This window comes from Sinohyriopsis cumingii, chromosome 11 (assembly GCF_028554795.1).
Source record: "Sinohyriopsis cumingii isolate HCF-2022 chromosome 11, ASM2855479v2, whole genome shotgun sequence".
NCBI lineage: Eukaryota > Metazoa > Mollusca > Bivalvia > Unionida > Unionidae > Sinohyriopsis > Sinohyriopsis cumingii.
This window is the reverse complement of record NC_142971.1, coordinates 39,655,031-39,680,281: the sequence shown is the minus strand read 5'-3', so window position 1 is coordinate 39,680,281 and position 25,251 is coordinate 39,655,031. Positions and strand designations below refer to the sequence as shown.

Genomic DNA, 25,251 nt, shown 5'->3' with positions numbered 1-25,251 from the left:
GATGCCATCTTTGGCTGAAGACTCAAGATGTCACAATCCATCCTTAATTAAACAGTCTCACCTTGCTCTTTATAATTTTCTGTAACACAGTGGACCATATCCTTTCTGACCATAATGCACAAAGCTGCTGGCTGGTGATAATGATCACTTTGTGCAACCAAGATATGACTCATGTGTTTTCATTAGGTTTAAATTTGCTGCATTTATTGCATTTCAAGAACGCATATTTGGAAAATAACTTAACACCAGCAAGATCTATTATGCAGTGAGTGCAAATAACATTACACATCTATGATACTGTGTTGGAGCACAAGGTCATAATAAAAGAAATCCAAAACTGCAAACAAAAATTCAAATAAATATTTATCAAAATTACAAAATATTGATAGCAACATGTAGGAACTAAATTAATACACAATACAATACTGACTCTCTTTATGGATGGGTTGAAATCTGGAACATGTACAAAGGTTTTGAGACGTTGTGCAGTAAAATGTTGATAGAACCAACTGAAGCTTAAAACATGTAAACATCCATTTTATGGGTAGTCACCCAATGATGGTAAGGGGAAGTAATGAGTAAGAATTTCATCCCTCTATTCACAGATGGAAAAAAAATTCCTATTTTCAGGATGGCTCGATTTGGTTTATAGCAGACTTTATTTACTAATATCGCTGCGATTATGGAATGTATTCAAATGGAAATTCACATTCAGAGATTTGCCAAAAATATTCTGCAATTGTACCAATTCATACCTAAGTTTACAAATAATAAAATGTTTTATGTGAGTGGTGTTTGTTTATGCATACTGCCTGATAGCCACATGCAAAAGATGTTGGCCAAAAAATCTGTTAAAATTTCTTCCAATGCTTTTGATTGCTAATGTTAAGACAACACTCCGCTCTTATTTGACCTTATGCTTCACATTTAAAATCTGGTTAAGAAATATAAAATTATGTCCATATAAATGCAACTTCTGTATTCTAATCTCAGATCCTATCTAATGAATCCCAGAGCTGAGGTCCCAGAAAAACACACCTCTAACATACAGTTATCAAATGGGCAACCTATGTACCAGGATTCGTGAATTTCAACCCTGTGGTTTAGCAGGAGATAATAGTTACCAACAAATGGACATACATAAGAGTATCACAATACACCCCCACCCACCCCTACATTCATAATATCTCTAAGAAAAACACAACTTAATCCAATCAATTCATACAAGTACATTTTCATGTTCAGACTGACTTTAACTGTGGATTAATAAATAAGCTGATAGAATCATTGAAGCAATCTGTCCTCAATAACTGCATTCCATCGCAATTTAATAAATGTATTAAGTGTTTTAACAAAATAAATTGCACAAATTTAGTATGTATTACCTTTTCATTTCTGATATCCTCTGCAGCTGTAGAAGGTGGTTTTTCCATGGCAACCAGGGTTAGAATTTGCAGCAAATGGTTTTGCATAACATCCCTAAAAAAGAAAAAGAAAATAGTTTGACAACAAATTAATATTTTTTAACTGATCTACACCAATCCAATCTAATTTTCAAATTTATGATTCAATTTGAAATTTATAACCTTGGGGTTTGTTAAAGAGCTGGAAAAATAAGAAAATGGTATACTTAAACAAAATAAATTTGTTGCAAAGAAATGTACGATCCAAGTTTTGAGAATAGTGTAAGTGTGGAGGGTTTAGATAATACAACATTAAATAGGATCAAAAGCATCAACTTAAAATAAAACAATGATCATCTTCCTTATTTATAATCAAACACAAATACCAATATTATTCTAAATACAATTAATATAAATTACAACAGTTTCAGTGTTCCACCAAGAGCTCAGGATAATGGCTTTCCCACAATTTTTTGTCCTTTGTCCCCAAAATCTTAACCCTGTATGTGCCTCTTGGATGTGCTTTTAGTCTGTGAAAATGTTAAAGTCTGCCTACATTTCTTTAGCGCATATCTACTCATATATATGTTGGATCTGGCGATGCTCCGAGTCACTAAAGGCAGTTACTTTCAAGTTTGAAAGATTTGTGGAAGTCTGCAAAACTGCAATGCAAAGTCACTAATGGCTAGTAGTGTATTTGTATTTTTGATAACGCACTGTCGACAAATAAGATGACACGTTTGCGGACAAAACTTGGAGCATTACTCGGTCTGGCATTTAATCAATGACTTATTAGTTGCCAAAGAAAATAATTCAGAAAAAATAATGGTCATAATATTGACTGGTAAATAATGATAGTATGGCATACTTGATAAAAGATTTATAACAATAATAAAAGATGATAGTATAGTACAGTCAACAAAATTTAAGGTGACAAAACTATCCAAAGCAAATGAAAATATCTCATTTTTGACCACTGCTTGTGTATTAGGTACCATGTAGTAGTTTTCTTTCTCCTTTTGACATTTTGCATGTCTCCATAATTGAAAGGACAAGGAGGCTCATTGTCTCGCGCTCTTGTGATCCTAGGTGCACCACTGCAGTTTAAAAGTCTTTTCTTTTTTCTTTATATCTCAAGTCAAAATTTATTACAACATTGATATTTTCTTTGAAAGTAATTTTACTTTTAAATAGTACTTGCTATTGCAGTGGTTCTATTTTCTATAAAGTATGTGTATCTACTGTAAGGCATCCATACTATTTAAGTTCCGTACATATCTCCTTTATATTTCTACAACAGTGTATTAATTATAATTTCATATGCACTCAGACTTACTCATGTTAGACACCAACTTGGTCAGGAGAATGAGATACTGGGGGCAATAACTCTTGTAAGTAAGACCACAACCCTAAAAAGGCCATAGACAATACAAGTAACAAATGGCATCTAATTGTGTGATTAGGTAATTCACCTAAGCTGGTTAAAAGCAACATTCCATGAGAAGCTAAAACTCATTCCAAAATAGAGCTGACAAGACAAAATCATATAAGGCACACCTGGGTCAGTGAGACTGTGTACACACCAAACTGCATCAGAATATGTTGAATGGTGTCTGAACTAGACTGGTTATATGGTTGTGATATTACATTAATGAAGATATAATAGTAATAGAAAAAAAGACAGTTAGTCTGTCAAAACAGACTGAAACATGTGACTAGGGAATTACTCTGTATATTGATGTGAATATTGAAAAACCATGTATATCAATGTGGATAAGGAAATACCATATTTCCTGATGTGGACACACAATAGGCTATACATGGTGACCAGTATAATTCATGGCGGAAGAACCCAGAAGACCCCAGCAGGAACCATTGACACAAAGAAAGCTACTGGCAAGCTTTCCCACATACCCATGTTGGATGGGGCCAAGACTCAAACCAATGTGGTCAGAGGAAAGATGTCAGTGAACTGTAAAGGCAAGCTGCTTAGACCGCTCAGTCACCCGGGGCACTTGTGGCTTGGGAAATATATGTACTGATGTTGATAGTGTAATACTATGTGTATTAATTCTGATAAGAAATACCAGGCACATTGAAAACAATAAAGATATACCATGTGTAATAATGTGGATAAGGAAAAACCAATGTGTATTGTTGTGGATAGGGAAAAACCAATGTGTATTGATGTGGATAGGGAAAAACCAATGTGTATTGATGTGGATAGGGAAAAAACAATGTGTATTGATGTGGATAGGGAAATGGAAATACGACCTTCTAGATAATAATGTATGAACAGGAAATTCTTCTGCCCCTGGCTCAACAGAGATCTTGATTATGACTTCCCTATCCAACCACAATATGTATGCTAGATTCTATTAGCCTGTGTTGTGAAAAAAAATCTGGACTTGCAAAGCTGAAGTCAATACTAATGACAGTGCATTATGTAAGGTAATATATAACTGTTTAAAATGGATGATATATAATATGAAAATTACGATTTACCTAACAATACCAAATTCATCGAAGTAACCTCCTCTTCCCTGGGTTCCAATTGGTTCCTTGAAGCTGATAACCACTGATGATACACTGTCCCTATTCCAAATGGGGCTGAAAATTCTGTTACCAAACCTACAATTAAAAGAAGAAAGAAATATTAACAATCAAAAATTTAACTGGACAGGAAAGCATTAAACACTGAAAAGGGGTTGGGTAACAAAACTTGAAAACTCATTCATTAGTAAAATGTATTTGTACATGGTAAAATATGTACTACTCCAGGCTCCCATGGAGTTAACTTTATATTATGCAGATGACACTCATAAAACCATGACCAATACAAAGTTTCTGAATAATTATGTGTAATAACTGGGAATGAAAGGGTTTGTAGACTGACAATCCAGACCCAGCCAGATTTTGCACTATGGCATAAATACCACACCTGTCCATGTACCCAGACCCAGCAAAATTTCCCCACCTGTCCATCCCTATATCAGTTGGGTTTTGCACTATCCAGCACAATCTGACTTGGCTTGGTATCTTGCAAAATTTCCCTACTCATCCACTCCAAGTAGTAACTCTTCAAATTTAAAAATTGTCTGCATAATTGACATTTCTTTCAATATCTGGGTTTTTAATGTAGATTATTCTCCTACATACTCTCTGAAAATGATCTTTATTCAATATAAATTCTGCTACCGGAAAATCCCCGATGTGATATTTCTATTTTAGGAATCCAGCCAAGACTTGCAATTTCAGTCTAAATGATTAACTTATAAAACTGCAGCATAAAAACTGGTTTGTATCTCACTGAAAAATTAAACAGACAGGTCATTCTTGCTGGCCTATAGCAAAAGGAAACAAACACTGACATATTTTAAGGAATGATAAACTACCATGTCAGTTTCTGTCAGTAATGAAAATGTGTATCAACTACATTAAACACGGAGGTAGGAAATTTTCCTATGAAAAAATTTAAAAGAAAGAACTCTCAGTGACACAAGGTTTGAATTTTATGGATGAAAAAGAGCTTTTCCAACACCTTTCTGCTAAGAGGATAAATGGCAAAAAATGTGGATGCTGCTGGAACTTTCCAGAAAGCAACTATGCAATAATGTTGACGATGAGCACACACTAATAAAAATAGTATTTTTTAAAATGCACCAATAAAATACAGAGTTTCATTTCTTAGCCTCAAATGATTTTAATGGCATAATGCTAAAACAAAAGTGACAGGTGGATGGGGCAGAAGTAAATATGGATACTATGAAAAGATAGGGGACAATAACATAATGCTCCTGTCAGTTAAACATAAATATTTTGTCATACATGATACAGATGAGGAGAAAACATCTAAGCAATTACCTGAGAACCATCAGGTTTTGGACCATCTCTTTGCCCAGATAATGGTCAATACGGTACATTTCGTCTTCCTTGAACAGGGATGACAGGTGGTTTGAGAGCTGGTTCGATGAATCCAAATCATGGCCAAAAGGTTTCTCTATGACCACACGGGTCCATTTATCTCTAGAATATAAACAAAAATAATTAATAAATCATGTTCAGATAAAGTGAGGCTGTCATGGCAACAGTTTGCATAGCATTATTGCAGAACCGAGTATAGAAAATGAACAATAAGTGTCGAATTTTGTAAATATGGAACAGTTAGCTGATCTGGTCTAGTTGAAAGGTAAACTGTAATTTAGTCAGCTTTAAAAGTTATGATAATTTTGCAAGCTGTTAAGTGAACATGTAAAGTGTGTGTCCAATTTAAGTCTCTTTAAAACCACAGGTTTAAATTACTGTAATTTTCTATTATTTACATACCCTTTAGACATACAGGTTGCCTTTATATTGAGTGTGACACTTTCATACACTGAGGGTGGTAGAGCAAGATAGAAGACTCGATTGGCACTGCCTTTCTCCTCTATTGCTTTGTTGAGGCGGGAAAAGTCACTGGCCTTGTCATAGTTGCCAGATACATACTGATTTATCTTCCAGAATTGTTTAACTTTGTCTGCCTCAGTCGTTTGTACCTGGTGAACAAAGGTATTACCACATAAATATACTTCATTTATCTATCTAGGATGACTTATTATCATTTTCATTAATTTGAGATCAACACTTGCACATAACCTGGAAAGCAGTTGCAAGTACAAAAGCACTAGATGGAATAATCAAAATCTGGAATAAAACAGGTTTATATGATTTTGTGGATCTGCAAGAGAATGTTTAGTGGCAATGTTTTTTAGATACCATGACTAGCCAAAAAAAGTTATGTCTCTTAGTCTGACCACCAGATATCTTGCATGTAAGACAAGATGGTGTAAGACTTTTATTCCAGCTTTTATTGTTTTACAGAAACATCAAACATAATTCTATTTCTAACATACTTCAAAAGTGTTCCCTATTAAACTAATGTAATTAAAACATGTGTTTATTGGAGTACTGACACCGGACTCGTAACCAAATTGATCTTGTGCTGGCTTGCACTCACAAACAATCAAACTGTACAATTTACCTTTGCTCTAATACATAGTGAGAGAGAGAGATCATTTAAAGTTTTAATACACTGCCATTGTAAACAAACAAGGCATCATTTAGCTCAGTTTATTTTATTTACAGTTATCTAGAAACAGTCTAAAAAGCATTATCACTAGATGGATCAAATGAAATTTATTTTTTTGTTCATACAGGTGTGGGGACAAAAGTGCATGGCCAATCAGATTGCTGGAAACAGTAAAGACAAAAATTCATTTTTACCTCTATATAAATGACATGTGCCCATAACAAGACATATTTGTGTGGTCCAGTTGTTGCTATTTAGCAACAGCTTTCACTGAAGAATACCCATCAGATTCAAAGAAAAAAGTTTGCATACAGTTGTATTCTATCAACATTAAATATATGTTTTTGGTGTAAATTCAAGTCATGGATTTTTGTGAATTTCTGAGAGTTGTACTGTACATGGAAATGTCAGTTACAATAGATTTCATTCTCATCACACTATTATTACTAGTACATTGTTACTCAGAGATAAACTGACTTGATAGCATCATTATTTCAATTATTACACTAGTAAAATCAATAATTTCTGATAAGGATTGATTAGTTGTGAAACTTTATTTGGGTTATCAAAGATGTCTCATTAGAACTATGCAAACAAGGCTGCAAAATCAACTGCTTAATCATCAAGAAACAAGTCAATTACACCTGTAATGAGGTCAGCATCTGCCATACAGATCTGTTAACTATACTATGAAAGGCAACAATATTGTTTAGACATACTAAAAGACACATTAGTTTTAAACCAATATGTATATAACAAGGTAGGATTCCATGATACATAATGTGCCATGTGCAAAAATAAGCCCCATAATAAAACAATGATTATGAAACATACATGCAATTATGGTATAGCAACTTTTCAGAGATTGCTACAGTACACAAAACTGAAGACTACAATACACAAAACTGAAGATTACAATACACAAAACTGAAGGCTACGATACACAAAACTAAAGACTACAATACACAAAACTGAAGACTACAACTACAATACACAAATCTGAAGACTACAGTACCCAAATCTGAAGACTACAGTACACAAAACTGAAGACTAGAGTACATAAAACTGAGGACTAAAATACACAAAACTAAAGACTACAATACAAAAAACTGAAGACCACAATACACAAATGAATACAATACACAAAACTGAAGACCACAATACACAAATGAATACAATACACAAAACTGAAGACCACAATACACAAATGAATACAATACACAAAACTGAAGACCCAACAAATACTGCATATACTCGCATACAAGATCCAAATGCAAAACAGAGCTGAATCTAATTAGTTGGATAGGACTAATTTGTACAACAAACAACACTGACACTGATCTGCCAATGCATGATACAAAAGTAGATTAGGGTCTATGTTATTTGCTGTTGGATCAGACTTTTTTGCAAGTAAATACAGTAATAGTTAATTTGTGAAAACACAGAGGCATATGTATGAACTTAGTAGTGACAAAATGCCCGTGTTAGAAAGACTTTGAAAATATATGAATTATATTAACACAAAACTTTAGTTACAATGACTGTGAAACCACTTAAAACAAAGAAATCTAGTATGCCTCCCTTGCTTTCCAATGGAAGACAAGAAGTCTGTCAAATCATAGATTTTTCATGAGCAATTGGGAATAAGACCCAATCTGCAAATCATAAAGCTCTAAGCCCAAGCTGATGACTCCTCATTTCCTTATGAAACAATCAAAAGTGACGTTTGCAAAAACCAAAGGCATTTGTGATTGTCTGACAAATAAATTATAACTTTAGCTCAAGCCCCTCCATCAAAAAATTTTACTCAACATTTTCAGTACCATGTATACTATAAGTCGAGTGACTCTGCAGGCATCAAAGACCATGATCTGTCATTGCATAATACTCTGGCAGATCAGGGTCTGTGTTGTGTCTTCTACTGATTACTCCTAATAAACTGAGACACAAATATGCCAGTGCATTATACGCTGGCAGATCTGGATCTATGTAGTTTGCAGTTAGCCTTGACTTATAAGCAAGTGTAGATGGTAAAATCAGTTTTCTATTGACTGGAAATTTTATCATAGTACATGTATAAGTAAATGCAGTCATTTTATTGGCCAGAATATGTTCTGCTAAGATTTCAAGCCAAGTCAAGTTTCATGATGGATGGGCATGACATTTTATGATTTCCTGCCCTGGTTCCATAACATTTAAAGAAAAAAAAAAAACAGACCAAATCAAACCAAAATTTTCAGTAGATATTAAAACTGGTAATTATGCATGGCATAGATATATTTCTGATAGAGACAGGGACCCACTGTTGGCCCCAAAGGAACCTGAACACTCCTTGTAATATGGTTGAAATCATACATGATCAAGAGTAAAATTGTCTTACATTTAAAAGTCATTACAAATAGGTAGTCCTTAGATAAACATGGCTAAAACTCAGTTGACTAAAATTTACATTACGATGACACTTCATGGGAAATAATACTGTGATTTCGTCCAACTTTCTGGACCATGAAACTACTACTGATAGAGTGAGCATACTTCTTCATCATTTTAGCACACCTTGATGACTTATGATCCCATTTTTATTTTAAAAAATACCCCCCAAAGGCTTCTACTTGCCAAAAGCAAATAAAATCAAAATCAAAATTGGTAAAAGAAACATTGATAATGCTTATTATATCAGTGAAAAAAACTGTTAATGCCTGGAAAGTTCAAACAATATCATAAATAAAACAACTTTTAACATATCAAATATTTTATTAAATTTTCTTTATTAAAAATTCTCAGTACACTGTAAATAACAAACAAATAAATATCGATGAAGTAAAACGTTAATAATGCTGGCTGGTGACAATAACAACAAAATAAGTTTTGTCAAGTGAAATATGTGTTTCAGTTTTATATTTTACTTTAGTTAAATCATCATAAATGTGAGATACCCTCTTGGGTTCATGTATCAAAACTGACCATCAGAGTAATGACAGTAAGCCTTTCCATGAGGCCATTATTAATGCTCTGATCTCTTACTTGTATGAGTCTTTGCTGCACTGTTACAGTCAATTAAGAGAAGGTCTGCTTTGTATTATTGTCTTTTGTATCCAATCCAGTAAAGGGGAAGAAATAAAAAGATAAAAAGAGTTCACCAGCATGCAAATCCTACCTGCATAAGAGCTAGTGGTCACAGTCATGTGTTAATAAACCCATTTCATTGACCAATTGAACAATATTATTATGCAAATAACATAATTAAAGTATGTGTATCTAACATAAATCAGAGATTTATCCTACATATTCACAAATGTGATCTACAATTGCAAGAGAACCAAGACATACTTGGTGCATAAAAAGTCCCGTTACAAAGACACGAATCATCTTGGAGAAGAAAATTCCAAAGTTTGTACAGAACTTAAAATTCCTGAATATGCACTCAGAGCATTGTTCAACAAAGCAAAAATTGTCACTATTACTTGCAATGGAATCACAGCTTCAATATGTTATTGCTCTAAATGTCCATCTTTAAATAAAAGAATCTTGTTTTGTTCCGAATCAACAATAACACTAAAGGGTATCCACATTCACAAGCAAAAGCAGTCTAGTAACATACAATGTTTTTGCTGGCACAAAGATGATGCACATAAAAACCTGATGAAGTGATGTTTTGAACGATCTTTCTGAGATTGGTTATCTTGAAACTAAAGGTAATTTATACAAAAAAGTGATTTAATTTATACAGAAAACTGAAGTAATTTATACAGAAAACTGAAGCACCTTATACAGAAATGTGAAGTAATTTATACAGAAAAGTGAAGTAATTTATACAGAAAAATGAAATACCTTATACAGAAAAGTGAAATAATTTATACAGAAAAATGAAGGAATTTATACAGAAAAGTGAACAACTTCATTAGAGAAAGGATATTTAATGACAGCTATTCAAAATGTAATTATAAAACAGATAATTCAAACATTAACTCACCCCTCCTTTCATCTCATTGTCAATGTTCATCTCTTTGTGATTATAAAACAAATATCAACCATTTAACCCACACCATCCTCTCTTCTCACTGATAATGTACAGGCTTTTCTTAACTTTTCACAGGTTCCTTGGTAACTCACACCCTTGCTCACATTGCTGTCGGTGGTTTTCGACACCATTGTTCACAAGTTTCAAAGAAGTTGTGTAGTATATGATTTGAAAACTAAAACAAACTCCACTTTGCCAGAGATAGTGTGATTTTTTGCAACTCTTACCTTCATGAAAGGCTCTGTCTGCTTCTGGATGTCTTCTATTTTAATATTGCTTCTTGCATAACCAATGAAGGAGGTTTTGGGTGGCAGCAGACCATCTCTGAAGAGGAACCTACAAATAAAAAAAAGAGTGCCAACATGAAGCTTGAGCAATGTTTGAATCATTAAAAGGAACATAATTCAAACAAACACTGAGGCAGGATGAGATCCATATTTTAGAACTTTACTACCATATAGCCATTACTTCTGTACATGCATAGAAAAATGTACCAACATTCAGCAGACACAACTCCTCTGAACAATGATGAAGAAAGCTGATATTCAAATTATGCTGAAGTTACACAAATATAGAACTGAACATTAAATTGTATGATAGCCAATAATAATTAAGGGAATTATTGTGTGGAAACAAAGTAAATCTAAGGATCAGAGACTACAACAAACACTAAATGATAATGCATACTGAACAAGGGAAAATCCTATTAAGCCACAGTATCATCAACAAAAAGTTGCATACAAATTTTAGTTGAAATCCAATTTAAAATGAACTGATTTACTAAAAAGGAATTAAAGCAAAGGGGTCCAGCAACTTAGATCTGGAACTCCACAAAAATATAATGAAGAATGTCAGTACAGGTAATAAAAATTCAATGAAGGTCCCATCAATTCAGCCAAGAACTTATGAAATTCAATGACGGTCTCATCAATTCAGCCAAGAACTTATGAAATTCAATGAAGGTCCCATCAATTCAGCCAAGAACTTATGAAATTCAATGAAGGTCCCATCAATTCAGCCAAGAACTTATGAAATTCAATGAAGGTCCCATCAATTCAGCCAAGAACTTATGAAATTCAATGAAGGTCCCATCAATTCAGCCAAGAACTTATGAAATTCAAGCGGCATACCAAATTTTGGTGAAATGCAAAAAAAACAATCAAGGATATTATAACTCTGCTTAACAATGATGCAGAATACAGACAATCAAACCAAGGTCTCATCAATAATCATGTAGCAGCGTAATAAATTTAGTTGACATAAAAAAAACAACCAAGGAATTTACTGTGCGGAAAAAAAAGAATATGTGCATATCATCATGATGTGACAACCAATGACAATAGTTCTGTTAAAAAAAGGATGCAGAAGGCTGACATGTGACTTCAGCCAAGGATTAATTAATATTGAGCTTTTCATAAAATTTGGTTGAAATTCAGTATTAAAAGGACTTATTGCTCAGAAATGAATGTGTGGGTCTCAATTACAAGTTAGAACTCTTGCTAAATTAAGACAATAAAAGCTGGCAGCTCAACTCATCCAAGGTCTTTTGAAAAGGTGAATACTAAATATGAAATGAAGGAAGGCAGGTTTGACAATCGGGAGAGAAAACTCTGCTAAACAATGCTGAAAACTGAACTTGTCCAAGGTCGGAGCAATATCAAGATGTATACTAAATCTAACTGAAATTGACAACAAAAAACATAGGAGCTGTGTAGGATGGAAGGAGGGACATGCCCAATTTAATATCACCCTTTTAATAAAAATTTTTGAACCATATAAGGATTTTGATACATAAAGATTTTTACCTATGCGAAAGATAATTTTAAATGCCCTTGTTATATTTGTCCTGCCTGACCATCTTGTAAACTTTATGTTGTGTTTGTTATGGATCTTCCTGAAGGCTGGCAGTATCACTAACAATGTGGAATGGACAAAATAATTAACTAAGACATACATTTTTAATGAGGAAAGAATGAAGTTGGAATTAAGAAATTATATTCTACCCTTTAGTTCATGATCTGAAAGCACAGACTGTCCAGTACTAGCATGGAACTCAATCAAAGCCTAATGAATACCAAACTACCTACAACAAGCTGGTTGAAATCAAATAAGGCTGCTACTGTGTAAAATGCAAATGGGTGGGTCTCATAATCATGGCCTATAACTCCCACTAAATGATGACAAAGAAAGCTGACAAACGGACTTATCATGAAAAGCAAATAAAGGGAATTAGTGTGCAGAGAAGAATCTGGGCAAATATGAACCTGGGGATGTAAATCTACTAAATGGAAATGTCTAATAATCAGTAGCAACAGTACAACTCTGCCAGACAATGATGTATAACCCAATCAAACTGCATACTAATGGAAGTTCAGTACACATTTTTGGGAATTAGTGTGGGAAATATAAAGTGGATGGATCTGACAATCTGCTACTTTAATGGAATGATGGTGTAGAATGACAACAATCAAACTTAGCTACGGTCTTTGAAGTCAAATGGTGTACCAAGTTTTTGTTAAATTACAAAGATAATTAAGGGGATCAGTATGTGAAAACTAATGTGTAAAGGTTTGATGATATAGGGATATAACTTTGCTAAATAAATAACACAGAACTCTGCCATGGCCTCATGATTCTCATGCTAAATACAGAACTCTGCCATGGCCTCATGGTTCTCATGCTAAATACAGTACTCTGCCATGGCCTCATGGTTCTCATGCTAAATACAGAACTCTGCCATGGCCTCATGATTCTCATGCTAAATACAGAACTCTGCCATGGCCTCATGATTCTCATGCTAAATACAGAACTCTGCCATGGCCTCATGATTCTCATGCTAAATACAGAACTCTGCCATGGCCTCATGGTTCTCATGCTAAATACAGAACTCTGCCATGGCCTCATGATTCTCATGCTAAATACAGAACTCTGCCATGGCCTCATGGTTCTCATGCTAAATACAGAACTCTGCCATGGCCTCATGGTTCTCATGCTAAATACAGAACTCTGTCAAGACCTCATGAGTCTCATGCTAAACAATGAACTGTGCAAGCAAGGCCTCACAAGTCTCGTGCTAAACAATGAACTGTGCAAGCAAGGCCTCACAAGTCTCATGCTAAACAATGAACTGTGCAAGCAAGGCCTCACAAGTCTCATGCTAAACAATGAACTGTGCAAACAAGGCCTCACAAGTCTCATGCTAAACAATTAACCCTGCCAAGGCCTCATGAATATCATGATGCATACCCATTTCAACTGAAAGAATCAAACTAATACCCAAGGGAGTTAATGTGTGGATGGATGAATGGAAGGACAGGCATGCCCAATTAAAATCCCTGGGGATATTTTTAATGAAATAGAGGGAATTATCATACCTGGAACTATACAAGGATTTTGATGACATAACAATTTTAACCAATGATAAATATAATTTTAAACTGGCCATGTCATACATCAGATAAACTCTGTGTCCTGTTACTTCAGGATCTGCCTGAAGGCATAGACAATCCACATTACTAACGATGTGGAACTGTGAGAAACATGGTGCACATATATATATCTTTGACATGGAACAAATAAAGTCAAGAATTAATAAATATATTCATTACTGGCACATACATTGATTAAACTTTTATGGCAGAAATGAACAGGCATTTATGTTCCTTTGGAAGAAGACATTTGACTGTGACCCCATCCTAGATATGATATATAGTTAAACATGTCTTAGCATACACCATCTGATACAGGACAACATTTATTAGCCCCTTTTCTTACTGACCTGGAAATGGGTAATTTTACCAAATCTTCATTTTGTGTGCATTTTATGTGCATTCATTCTGTATTTCTTCTGTATTTTGTTTCAATTTCATCAATCATCCCAAATGTTTGTATTTATGGTTTCAGAAATGCATCCAATTTTGCAATTAACGATGTTGCTGTTGTTGTAGGGTTTAACGCCATTTTTCAGCACACGATAGGCTATACATGGCGGCCAGTATTAATGGTAGAGGAAGAACCTGGGAAAACCCCGGAAAGAACCACCGACCCATGAGAAGCTACTGGCAAGCTTTCTCACATACCCACATGGCTGAATCAGAGATTCGAACCTATGCAGACAGAGGTAAGATGGCAGTGATCCATAACGGAGAGCGCTTTAGACCACTCGGCCACTTGAGGCCCCTAATTAAAGATGTCATTCATCATTTCCTTTAATTTTTGTTTATCTGGATGCATTTTTGTAAGTTAATATTTCTGGTTTCGATAGTATTAAACACAGGGGGGTTATTACTATCTTGTCTTATTAAAAACGTGCTTTAATAAAATAGGAAATGCATAATAAATTCAAAAGACCACACTAAATTTATGATATCTAAATTTAACCACAACTTTAAAAAAATTATGAATATAGTTGTAAAAGTATTGTCAGAAAATTGTATTTCTTATCTGGCTTTGCTCAAACAGAAACTGCACAAATGCAACTGTTGCTGATAATGTCATCATATCAATGGCAGTTGTTAAAATAATTTTACAACTTGTATGTAATGAAAACTTGGCAGTGCAAAGAATCTGAATTCTTAATCAAGGGGTTTCAACCATGTAACTTCAGCAGCCCAAATTTCAGGTAGGAAGATTTCACATCCATTCATGAAATGCATTCTCTTTACATTTCATTTTCATTGATCATTCATTATTATGCTTTTTGCATTTCCATTCTCCGTATCCTTCAAACTCTATTCATTCTTTGTGCTCATTCTGCATTTCCATTCTCCATATCCTTCAAACTCGCTTCATTCTTTGTGCTCATTCTGCATTTCCATTCTCCGCATCCTTCAAACTCAATTCATTCTTTGTGCTCATTCTGCATTTCCATTCTCCATATCCTTCAAACTCAATTCATTCTTTGTGCTCATTCTGCATTTCCATTCTTCATATCCTTCAAACTCGATTCACTCTTTGTGCTCATTCTGCATTTCCATTCTCCGTATCCTTCAAACTCTATTCATTCTTTGTGCTCATTCTGCATTTCATCTACATTCATACTGCATTTTGTTTTCTTTCATTCTGCATTCTGTTTGGATTCCAATTTTGATTCCCTGGTAACCTTAATTATTTCAAGGTCTGTAAGTTTACTCATATTTCACCTTCATATAAAGGACATTGCCCTAAAAAGAGTGTTTTTTATAGGCAGGCTTCACTGTATATGGTCAATCATCATGCAAGGACAAATACATCAAAATCATGGTTGTACAAAATGTTCCATGTTAAGGCAACGATAAGACCACACAAATATTTTACTTTACAACACTTTGGCTTATACAGTCAAACTGGTTATCTTGATTATGTCAGGGGTGTCAAAAAGTCATCGACATAACCCAAGATATGTTTCGCTGACAAATCTATTCTGAAGCACCTAAAATGAGGAGTTTTGTTTCTAAAAACAAATGGCATTTCTAATGTGCAAAAAAAATAAAAAATTCAGTCATGCCAGGTTGCAGAAAAAGATTGAAGGTCTTTTAAATGAGATTAAGTAACAAGTCACACGTTTTTACAACACTTAAGTTACTGTGATAATGTCAGTGGTTTAAAGTTGTTTTCAATTCCCCGTGAAATAGCCTCATCCCTTTGCAAACCTTAGCAATGCATTAGTTTTCTCATGCTGACCAAAATGTATTTACTAAGGATAACTTTTTGGTCTGATGCTAAATTTCAACAAGCTGGAAAATGTGGTACTTTCCTCACATTCCTAAATGTGTGCTGGTTTTTTGTGTGTAGAACACCAATGAAGAATATCTTAATCTTTCATGGCATGACCATCGTCTTAAATAGCATTCAGACTGGCCTACTGCCATCTTTTTTTGTATGATGTAATCATGCACATCATATTACAATTGCATGCTACAGTATATTTATATTGTTTTAATATCTACAATTAATTACCTGCAATTTAACCTGACTTCTGAGTTTATACCAAATGTTTCAGTGTAAACCATACCTCAAATGATCTTTCTAAATACTCCCAAAAGTAATTTATGGATATTTTGTCCTCTGAATGTTTTATCTGTATGCGTGGGATGCCTGTTTGTTAATAATCTATACTTTTACCAAGAAATGTCAGAAAAATAAGCTACTAGATGTAGCTGTTGGATAGGGAAATTTCATCCTCATAATCAGAATTTTGTGCCAGACACTCAGTTTAAAGTTCTCTCCCTTGTGTGGAATGTTCCTATCACATATGAAGGATTCTGTTTGTGTGTTACTATTAGCTTGGGAAAGCAAGATGAAGCATGCACTATGTTCACGGATACATCTAGGTGGATTAACATATACCGTTTAGAAGATAAACTAAAGTACAATGTAGCATGTCTCAGTACACCTTTGTCAAATCTTACCATCATGTCCCAATAATGCTTAAAATAGTAATAATAACTATTTAAAAAAAAAAAAATAATAATAATAATAATAATAATAATAATAATAATGCTTTATTTATAGTGGGTGACTCATTAGTCAAGGACTATTCTCCCTTGAGACCCTCTTAAGGAGAGTATAACAATGCACATTATACGAAGATAGCAATAATTACTGTTTTTTTTAACATGTTTAGTATTAAAATACTAAATTCCATTATCTGTTAGAAGCACATACATGCTCATGATATCTCTTCTTAAATACTCTAATATTTTCAGCAGATTTTACATGTAGGGGAAGCTTGTTCCACAGAACTGTACCAGAGTATTGGAAGCTCTTTTTAAATTGCTCTGTTCTTGGTTTTGGTGCTAGAAGGTTTCCATGTGATACTGATATCAACTGGTAATGTGTTGAAAAAGTCCTGAATAAGTCCTGAAGATACTACAATGGACTACTGGAAAATCATGAACATTTGCTCAAACTTACCACAAAGTAGGGTAGATTTTCTTTTTTGCAAGATCACCCTGAAATGATAAAGTGCAAATGTAACACAAAATGTGAATATGAAATGACTGACATTACACTATTACAAATTATTATTATTATTATTATTATTATTATTATTAACTATAATGTGTTTCATAGCAGTCACAAGTGCCCATTGGATGGCAGGGTAAATTTTGTAATGTCATTATTTTCTTTTCATTAACAGTATTTTGTTTAATGTAAAGGATACTTAGACAATATGAAGCCTTTGATATGCACTGACCCATGCAGTTTATGCAGTCATAACACCCCAGGGATATGAATAGGTATTACCCCAAAACCCTAGCATATAATTGTCTCAAATTTGATGTTTCTTTTTTCTTATTTTTTTCCCCCACAAATGTCGAAGAGTATCCTAAAAACTGTCCCAATACAACAGAACCTGTCTTGAAACACAACTCCTTATGCCAAAATATAAGGTCTCTCATGCCAGGTCATAACACTATATAATCAATAAAACTGTCCATGGAAAAGAAACTAGTTTCTCAAGACAAATGGTATCTCAAGTCAGGTTAAATAGTCCTTTAAATATTTCCTCCCTCCCACTTTAGTAATACCCCTCATCATTGAGACTGGGCAAATACATTTTTAACTTAGTGTTAAGTACGTGTAATTGTAAACAGATATATGGACACGTGTGAACTGTTAAAGGAAAAGACATATACTACCAACAGAGCAAACCCATATCACAAAATCCCTGATATTTTCTCATAAAAGTGAGGGGGAAACCTTATCTGCTTAGTCGGAATGATTGTGCACAATGACTGAAACAATATTCCAGTTCAATTGCTGACAGTTTAAAAGAATTAGATATCAATTACATATGCAGGTATGTTATGTTCTTTTCACAGACAGGTAGGGTACCTTTCATTCACCTCTGTGTTTATTAACTCAATGGTACACAAAACACTACTGCATAAAATAAAGCCATACAAATTTTCAAATGTGGCAAATGTAACAGTTTTCACTTTCTAGCAATGTATATCTCAATGGCTCGATTAAGTGACATGTTGATTTGTGTGCATGGCATTGGAGTTGCTTACTCTGCAATAAAGTTTTAAGCAATGTTCCATAAACTGACCCAGTTTAAAAAATAGGAGTACATGTAATTATGAAATAAATTTGTGAGAAGACACACTTTTGTAATGTTCTTCAAAATTCTACGAACTAAATAGCATTCTGGTGAAAACGTTTTTTTAAAAAACTGTAAAGAAAGTAATTGATGATGATGATGATGATGATGATGATGGTGTATCTTATCAAGCAAGTGACATGCATAAGAAAAGATCAGGTCATGTGTCAATTTTGAAAATTTCCAAACATAAAATCATGTTTAAATTATAAAACCCATGTTCAAATTATAAAATGTATGCATATACAGTGCACCCCCAAAAAGCATTCATCAAACTCACAGATATGACATCACAAAATGTGCAAGCAGACCTGGGTATATGCTATAGTATAAAAATTAATGTGAATAAAATGATTTTCACAGGATCCTATCACTGCATTAGGTTCCAATAACAGAAACTGAAGGAATAGTATTTTTTTTTAAATATGCATCTTCTGGTCACGATCATCATATTTTCAAGTTTCAAAGCAATTCATCAACAACTGTGATCTAGTTGCATTTACAAGATAATGTGATGAAAGCACAGATAAAGAGACATCTGGATTCCGATATACACCTGCCTCTATAGAGTGTGCGTGTGATCAGGACTTTTAACTTAGCTTTAACAATTTTTCAGTCGTATCACTATGATGTCTGCAGTGTGGCAGTTTATAGTGATGTCCAGCACTGGCGCATCATGCCACAGACATGTAGTATGATGTCCCACCCAGTCACATTATCCTGACACCAGGCTGACCAGTCCTAACACTAACCTCTTAATGATGAGTGCCAAGCGAGGCAGCTGTTAGTACCATTTTTGTAAGTCTTTGGTATGACTCAGCTGGGATCAAAACCCACAACCTCCTGCTTCCAAGATGGACACTCTAACCACCAGAGCAGTCTGCCTCTATAGAAATACAAAGGAAATATCATGCTTTCTTCTTCCAAAGCCTAAAACAAATGTACATGTAATATCATATTTAATGACCCTAACTTTTCTTGATTGTAACCAGGAGTATAAGGGTGCATGGATTTTGAAATATTGCAAAATTTTAATATTTTGAAAGGGGGCAGCTTCCTAATATTACAATCCAAGCCTTGAAAGGTTACAACTATACAGTGGAACTTTCAACTGAAAAATAACAATCTTGCCTAATACAAATTTGTTTTTATTGTTAATTACTCTGACTTTAATGAAGGCTAGAGGGAGGGTTGGGGTGCATGAATATGACAGGGCAGTACTTCCCGATTCAACAAATTATGAGAGTTAACCCACCCAGTGTTAGGGACTGCCTTGATCTGCCTGAAGGTCAGATGAAGGGTAGGGGTGCAAGGATATCAAAGTGGAGAGTTTTGGGACATTGGAACTTACAATAAAACTTGAACTAAAACCTGAACCTTTCATGGCAACAAGAATGCCACTGCAGACAGAATCAGTGGTATGCAGGGTAGGGCAATTCCATTAGGCCAACAAAACAAATGTGTGTGTTTCTGACCCACGTATTTTTTTTCTCCTTTATCCAACAGCCTGGTACAAATTCAAAGTTCTGCTGAGCAATACTATTTTTTCTGTAAGATCTTAAAATCTTAATTTTATGCAAGACAATTTTAGATTTATTCAATCCTGATAACTGTATGTATGTCTTGCATAAGCTAAGTTTGGTAAGGTAAGAAATTACGTATAAAATCACTGTGGTTGATTAACTTGATTTTTTTCTAGCGAAACAGGGCTTAGCCCACTCAATTTCCTTTGAAGTTGGGATAAAATCTTCAACAAATTATGCATTGGGAACAGATATTCTTTGGAAATTCCGCATAATTATTGCAAAGAAATTTGACATAAACATTTAGGTAAATATTCAGCTCCAATTAGGCCCTAAAAAGTAGACCCAAAAGTTAGTGGAAATTAAATAACACAAATTACATGTATCAAGATTTGCAAACTTAGCTAAAAAATAAAGTTTTCAGTGATTAAGCAGCCTAATGAGACCAAGACAATGGCCATGAGCATTGGTCATAATCAAAGATGACCATTAAATCCACCCATCAAGTGTAGAGTATATACCATTATGTAAATCCAGTAATATATACTACCCTCACATTATAGATCTTTTTTGCTGTTGTTTGCTTGTATCATCAACATGCACACAAAAAATAATTTTGTATATATGTTAAAGGAAGCCAAATTAAAACTTACAGAATTCACTAAGTAGTAATACAATATTTGTTCAATGATTTTATGTGCAAAAATACCCCAAAAAATAGAGGCACATGTACACTACATAACTACCACAACTGTAATATTTTGAAATAATGTAATTTTTTTAATCTGATATAACCCATGCAGTACATGTACATGACTCTTTATTAAAGTCCATATACTGAGTTTATTTACAGGTCAGTTGTATACATGTACATCTATTTATATTGTCCCAGGCTACAGGTAGATTCAAGGGTCACCATTTGACCATGACAAATGCTAGCTGTCCCCTGTATTAAGATTTTGGTGTCATTAGGTGTTCATTAACCTAGCAGTTATTCTGAAATTTAAAATGGTCTTGTTCATTTGCAAATACAAATCACAGAGAGATTGGGGAACTTAAATAAACTTGACAACCTTCATGGCATGAATGTTTCAAAATTATCCTGACATTTTTACATGGGATATTGAGTTACCCTCAGTGTGTCCCTCTGTTGTTGTTGTTGTTGTGGGGTTTAACACCATTTTTCAGCACACGACAGGCTATGCATGGTGGCCAGTATTAATGGTGGAGGAAGAACCCGGGAAAACCCTGGGAAGAACCAATGACCCATGAGAAGCTACTGGCAAGATCTCTCACATACCCACGTTGGCCAAATCCTAGACTTGAACCCACACAGTGTCCCTCCGTCACTTAAACCATTGCATGGAAGTTCACAAAACTTTGTAGTTACACTGCCCTGAGGGAAACCATCTGCAAAAGTGGTATCAGCCTTGGTTCTCACCAGTGGATCCTTGGGGTGGTGTCAAAGGTCAGATATACATGCAGTGACAGGATGATGCATCATTTATGTAACAAAGTTTGCATTATCTGGGGGTGGGGGTGGAGGTGAGTACATGGTGTTAGGTGTGGCAAGAAAATGCAATATAAATTGAATTCAACATTGCAGTTTCTGTAGTAATTTCATTTAGAAATAACATGTATCTGTAAAGTTATATTGCAGCATTTTTGTTTGGGTACACCATTATTTTGTCTAATAATTAATTAATTGTACTAATTTTGAAGCACACCTTGCATCACAAGACATGACACAAGCAATGTTACAAAATAATAAATGTGCAGACAATAACTTACTGGAAGAATTGCACACACAGAACACCCATCCCAAACTGTCTGTATCCTTCTTAAATGAACGAACACCAATATGATACGATATGATATGATATGATATGATATGATACGAACATGATATATGGACAGGGATATATAAAATCCCAATACCATTATATACGGACAGGGGCATATAAAATCCCAATATCATGATATAAGGACAGCGGTATATAAAATCCCAATACCATGATATACGGACAGGGGTATATAAAATACCAATATCATGATATAAGGACAGGGGTATATAAAAGTCTTGGAAGTTTAAAAATGATATAATAACAAGACCACAAGATCAACATAATAAAATCAGCATCCTCAATTAACAACTTATTAATTGATGAAGAGTGCCAATGATGTGTTTTACTAAAATCTTAAACTGCCATAGATATCATTTTAGAATATGAACTTCTATATATCATGTCAATAAAATTAAAACATGAGTGATACAAATTTTGATAATTAGAATTTGCTGTGCCTGATTCACTGTTGTACTTGGACTGCAAGCAAGACAAGTTGACGTTCGGAAGAATTTCACATTTATGGAATCCATTGCAAATAGTAGCCAGTGTTATTCTTGGCCAAGCTGCCATACCCTATGTTTGTTTACTGTAAAATTAGAAAACATGTAGTTCATGCTATATAGTGATTGTTTACAGGTAATTGATTATTTTATTGCTTTTGAAATAACGGATAGGTGAAGCTTTGTTCCTGCATTCAACAAAGAAAGCACATAGCATTTTTGTGGATTTGTTGAGACGGCTTAACGTGTTGAAAGTAATTTTGAATTAACCCAGTTCAGTTGGAATGGCACTGCTGCAGTATGTCCTTTTATCAAGTGGAGCATATGGATTGAAATTTAGACAGCTTAGGGATTCAGTGGTATGCAGAAAGGATGATTCACATACCCTAGTATCTTATACAATGTTTATAATGAAAAGAAGCCAAAACAGATTTTGGTTGTTTATTATTCTTTACGAAAACCTTCAGGTTATTTATGTCCATGGGTAGTCTAATATATTTTTTGTACACACAACAAAAAAACTGCAGGCAATACATGAGTGCGTGTAATACTTGGATGCATGTTACATTCGTTAATTTATGGTACATTTATTTATTAAACTGTTAAAGACTCAGGCAGTATATATATTAATTGTATTTTTTTTAAATTCTGTACATCTTAAATCTCAGCATTTTACAAAATTTGACGAAATGTCTTGCAGATTTCAATTTTTGTTCACACCTGACTCGCACATTTTCTTCTAATAAAAGGGATGTGACAACTTAATGACCTGAACACTGAACAAATGGCACTAAAGGTGCTTAGTCATTGTATTTTTCTACATATTCCATAGTGACCTGAGAAATAACCTTGATACTACCCATTATCAAATTATGTGCATGTATTTATCCTATATCATTTAAAGAACAAGTTTTACTGTACCGTAACTTCTTGTAAACATGTTAGCACCATATACGCACCTGTAAGTCAGATTCAACTGCAAATATAGAATTTATCTGCAATTGTATACTGTGCCTGCAGGCTATGGTCTATGTTGTTTATTTTACTGATTACTTCTAACAAACTGTATAAACCCAGATGTGCCAGAACATTATGCAATGGCATATCTGGCTCGATGCAATTTGTAGCTGCACTCAATTTATACATGGGTACAGACAGTACTTATCTAAACAAATTAAGTACTCTCTTGCCTAAAGTATAATTCTTTGTGTTTATAAGGTGTTAAAATTCAGGACAGTGTAACCATGACACTTTATTCTTTGATTGTTCTTGGGTAATTGAGAAACAGGTCTGGGCCTCTCATTTTGAGCAGAAATTTATCCCCACCCAGAAAGAAATTTTCTAACACAATTTATTCAGTTAGGAGTTTAGTAATCTACAACTTAAAATATTTCTCTTCAGACAAGAGCAAATTCTATTTACCCCTGATGATCCCCAAAAAACTTCTTTGAAAGTGTATAACAGTTGCCAATGCTCTAACATCTGAATTTTATATAAACTGCATGAAATAGCTTATGTGCAGACAGTATACCATCTGTACTCAAGTATAAGTCGAGTCCAACTGCAAACTGCACAGACCCAGATCTGTCGTCGCATGATGCGCGGGCAGATCTGGGTCTGAGCAGTTTGTTAGGAGTAATCAGTAGAACAAGCAACACAGACCCTGATATGCAGGCGCATTATGCTACGGCAGAACAAGATCTTTGTTATTTGCAGTTTGACTCGAATTATAAGCGAGTGCATTAAAGTAAACACACACACACACACACATACACCAAAAAAAATGTTGTTTTAAAAAAAATGACAAAAACAAACAATGATCTTGCTCGGGTGAATACGTGCAGTAATTGACAGCAACAATGCAACTTCCTAAAACATTAACATCAAACATAAGTATGGCTTCTTTCATTGTTTAATTCACTTACCGATGCGCCAAACACGACGAACACATGAGTGGCTCCGCCACCATCAAACTCGAGGCCCTCTTTTAAGCGAGCCAAAGGGTCGAGTGCTTTTGCTGACATTTTTTTAAATTTCTGATACAGCTTCTGTTTTGTTCACAAGTGACTGACTGTCAGTCAGTTTGAGATTCGAAACACGACGGACTACCCTTAACTTCTTGGCACCAGTGGTCACACGACAATTCTACCAACAGTAGGAAGTTTGACATGTACATTAAGTCACAATTCAGAACACACACCACGGAAAATCCCGTAACGATGGGCCAATAGCTCTGTGGACAAAATCGGCGATATTAAAAATGAGGTTTGAATTCATTGACGAAACGAATACTTGTATAACGACACAATGTTGATGGTTTTACACGAAGATAGAAGTTAAATGGCATCTTATTTATGTCAAGCTGTTTAAGTATTTATCCTCCTTTTCATTTATGTGAAATTAAATTTTCATCTGTGAAACAACTGGACTTTATTTCGCATATGTGAACAGTGGCGACTAAGAGTAAATGTTGCCCGGGACGACGATGATGATGCCCAAAGGGTGTTGGTGCCCCGAGATCTCTGGCGCCCGGGGTTTTGACGCCCCAAGACCTCTGGCGCCAGGGACAACCGCCCCGTCCACCCCCGTTAGTACGCTACTGTGTTTTCAAGACTTTGTCACATGTAAATTGGTTTTTCCACATATGCGAAAAACTTCATAGAATCTATATGATAGATTTCACATATACAGAATAGAATTAAAATCCTTTTTTATGCATGTGAAATAAATTATTCATTTTACAAATGCAGAAACGAAATTTACTTGCATTACAATTTTACATACAAAAACGTAAAATATGCCT

The 25,251-nt window shown here is 34.5% G+C and overlaps 1 protein-coding gene across 2 annotated transcripts in view; it reads right to left on the bottom strand.

Annotated features, from left to right (window-relative positions):
* Window positions 1–24,672, bottom strand: part of LOC149787969 (glucose-6-phosphate 1-dehydrogenase X-like) — a 58,879-nt gene extending 34,207 nt beyond the window's left edge. For both annotated transcript variants that reach the window (XR_016424127.1, XM_089974242.1), the window contains exons 1-7: window positions 24,374–24,672; window positions 17,387–17,424; window positions 10,720–10,828; window positions 5,730–5,938; window positions 5,268–5,429; window positions 3,909–4,034; window positions 1,386–1,479 (exon numbers count right to left, since the gene is read on the bottom strand). Coding sequence is in view for 1 of the 2 variants with exons in the window: in XM_089974242.1 (XP_089830368.1) it covers window positions 1,386–1,479; window positions 3,909–4,034; window positions 5,268–5,429; window positions 5,730–5,938; window positions 10,720–10,828; window positions 17,387–17,424; window positions 24,374–24,472 (837 nt within the window). In the remaining variant the exon portion in view is untranslated. The remainder of the gene's footprint in view (window positions 1–1,385; window positions 1,480–3,908; window positions 4,035–5,267; window positions 5,430–5,729; window positions 5,939–10,719; window positions 10,829–17,386; window positions 17,425–24,373) is intronic.
* Window positions 24,673–25,251: the final 579 nt, after the last annotated feature.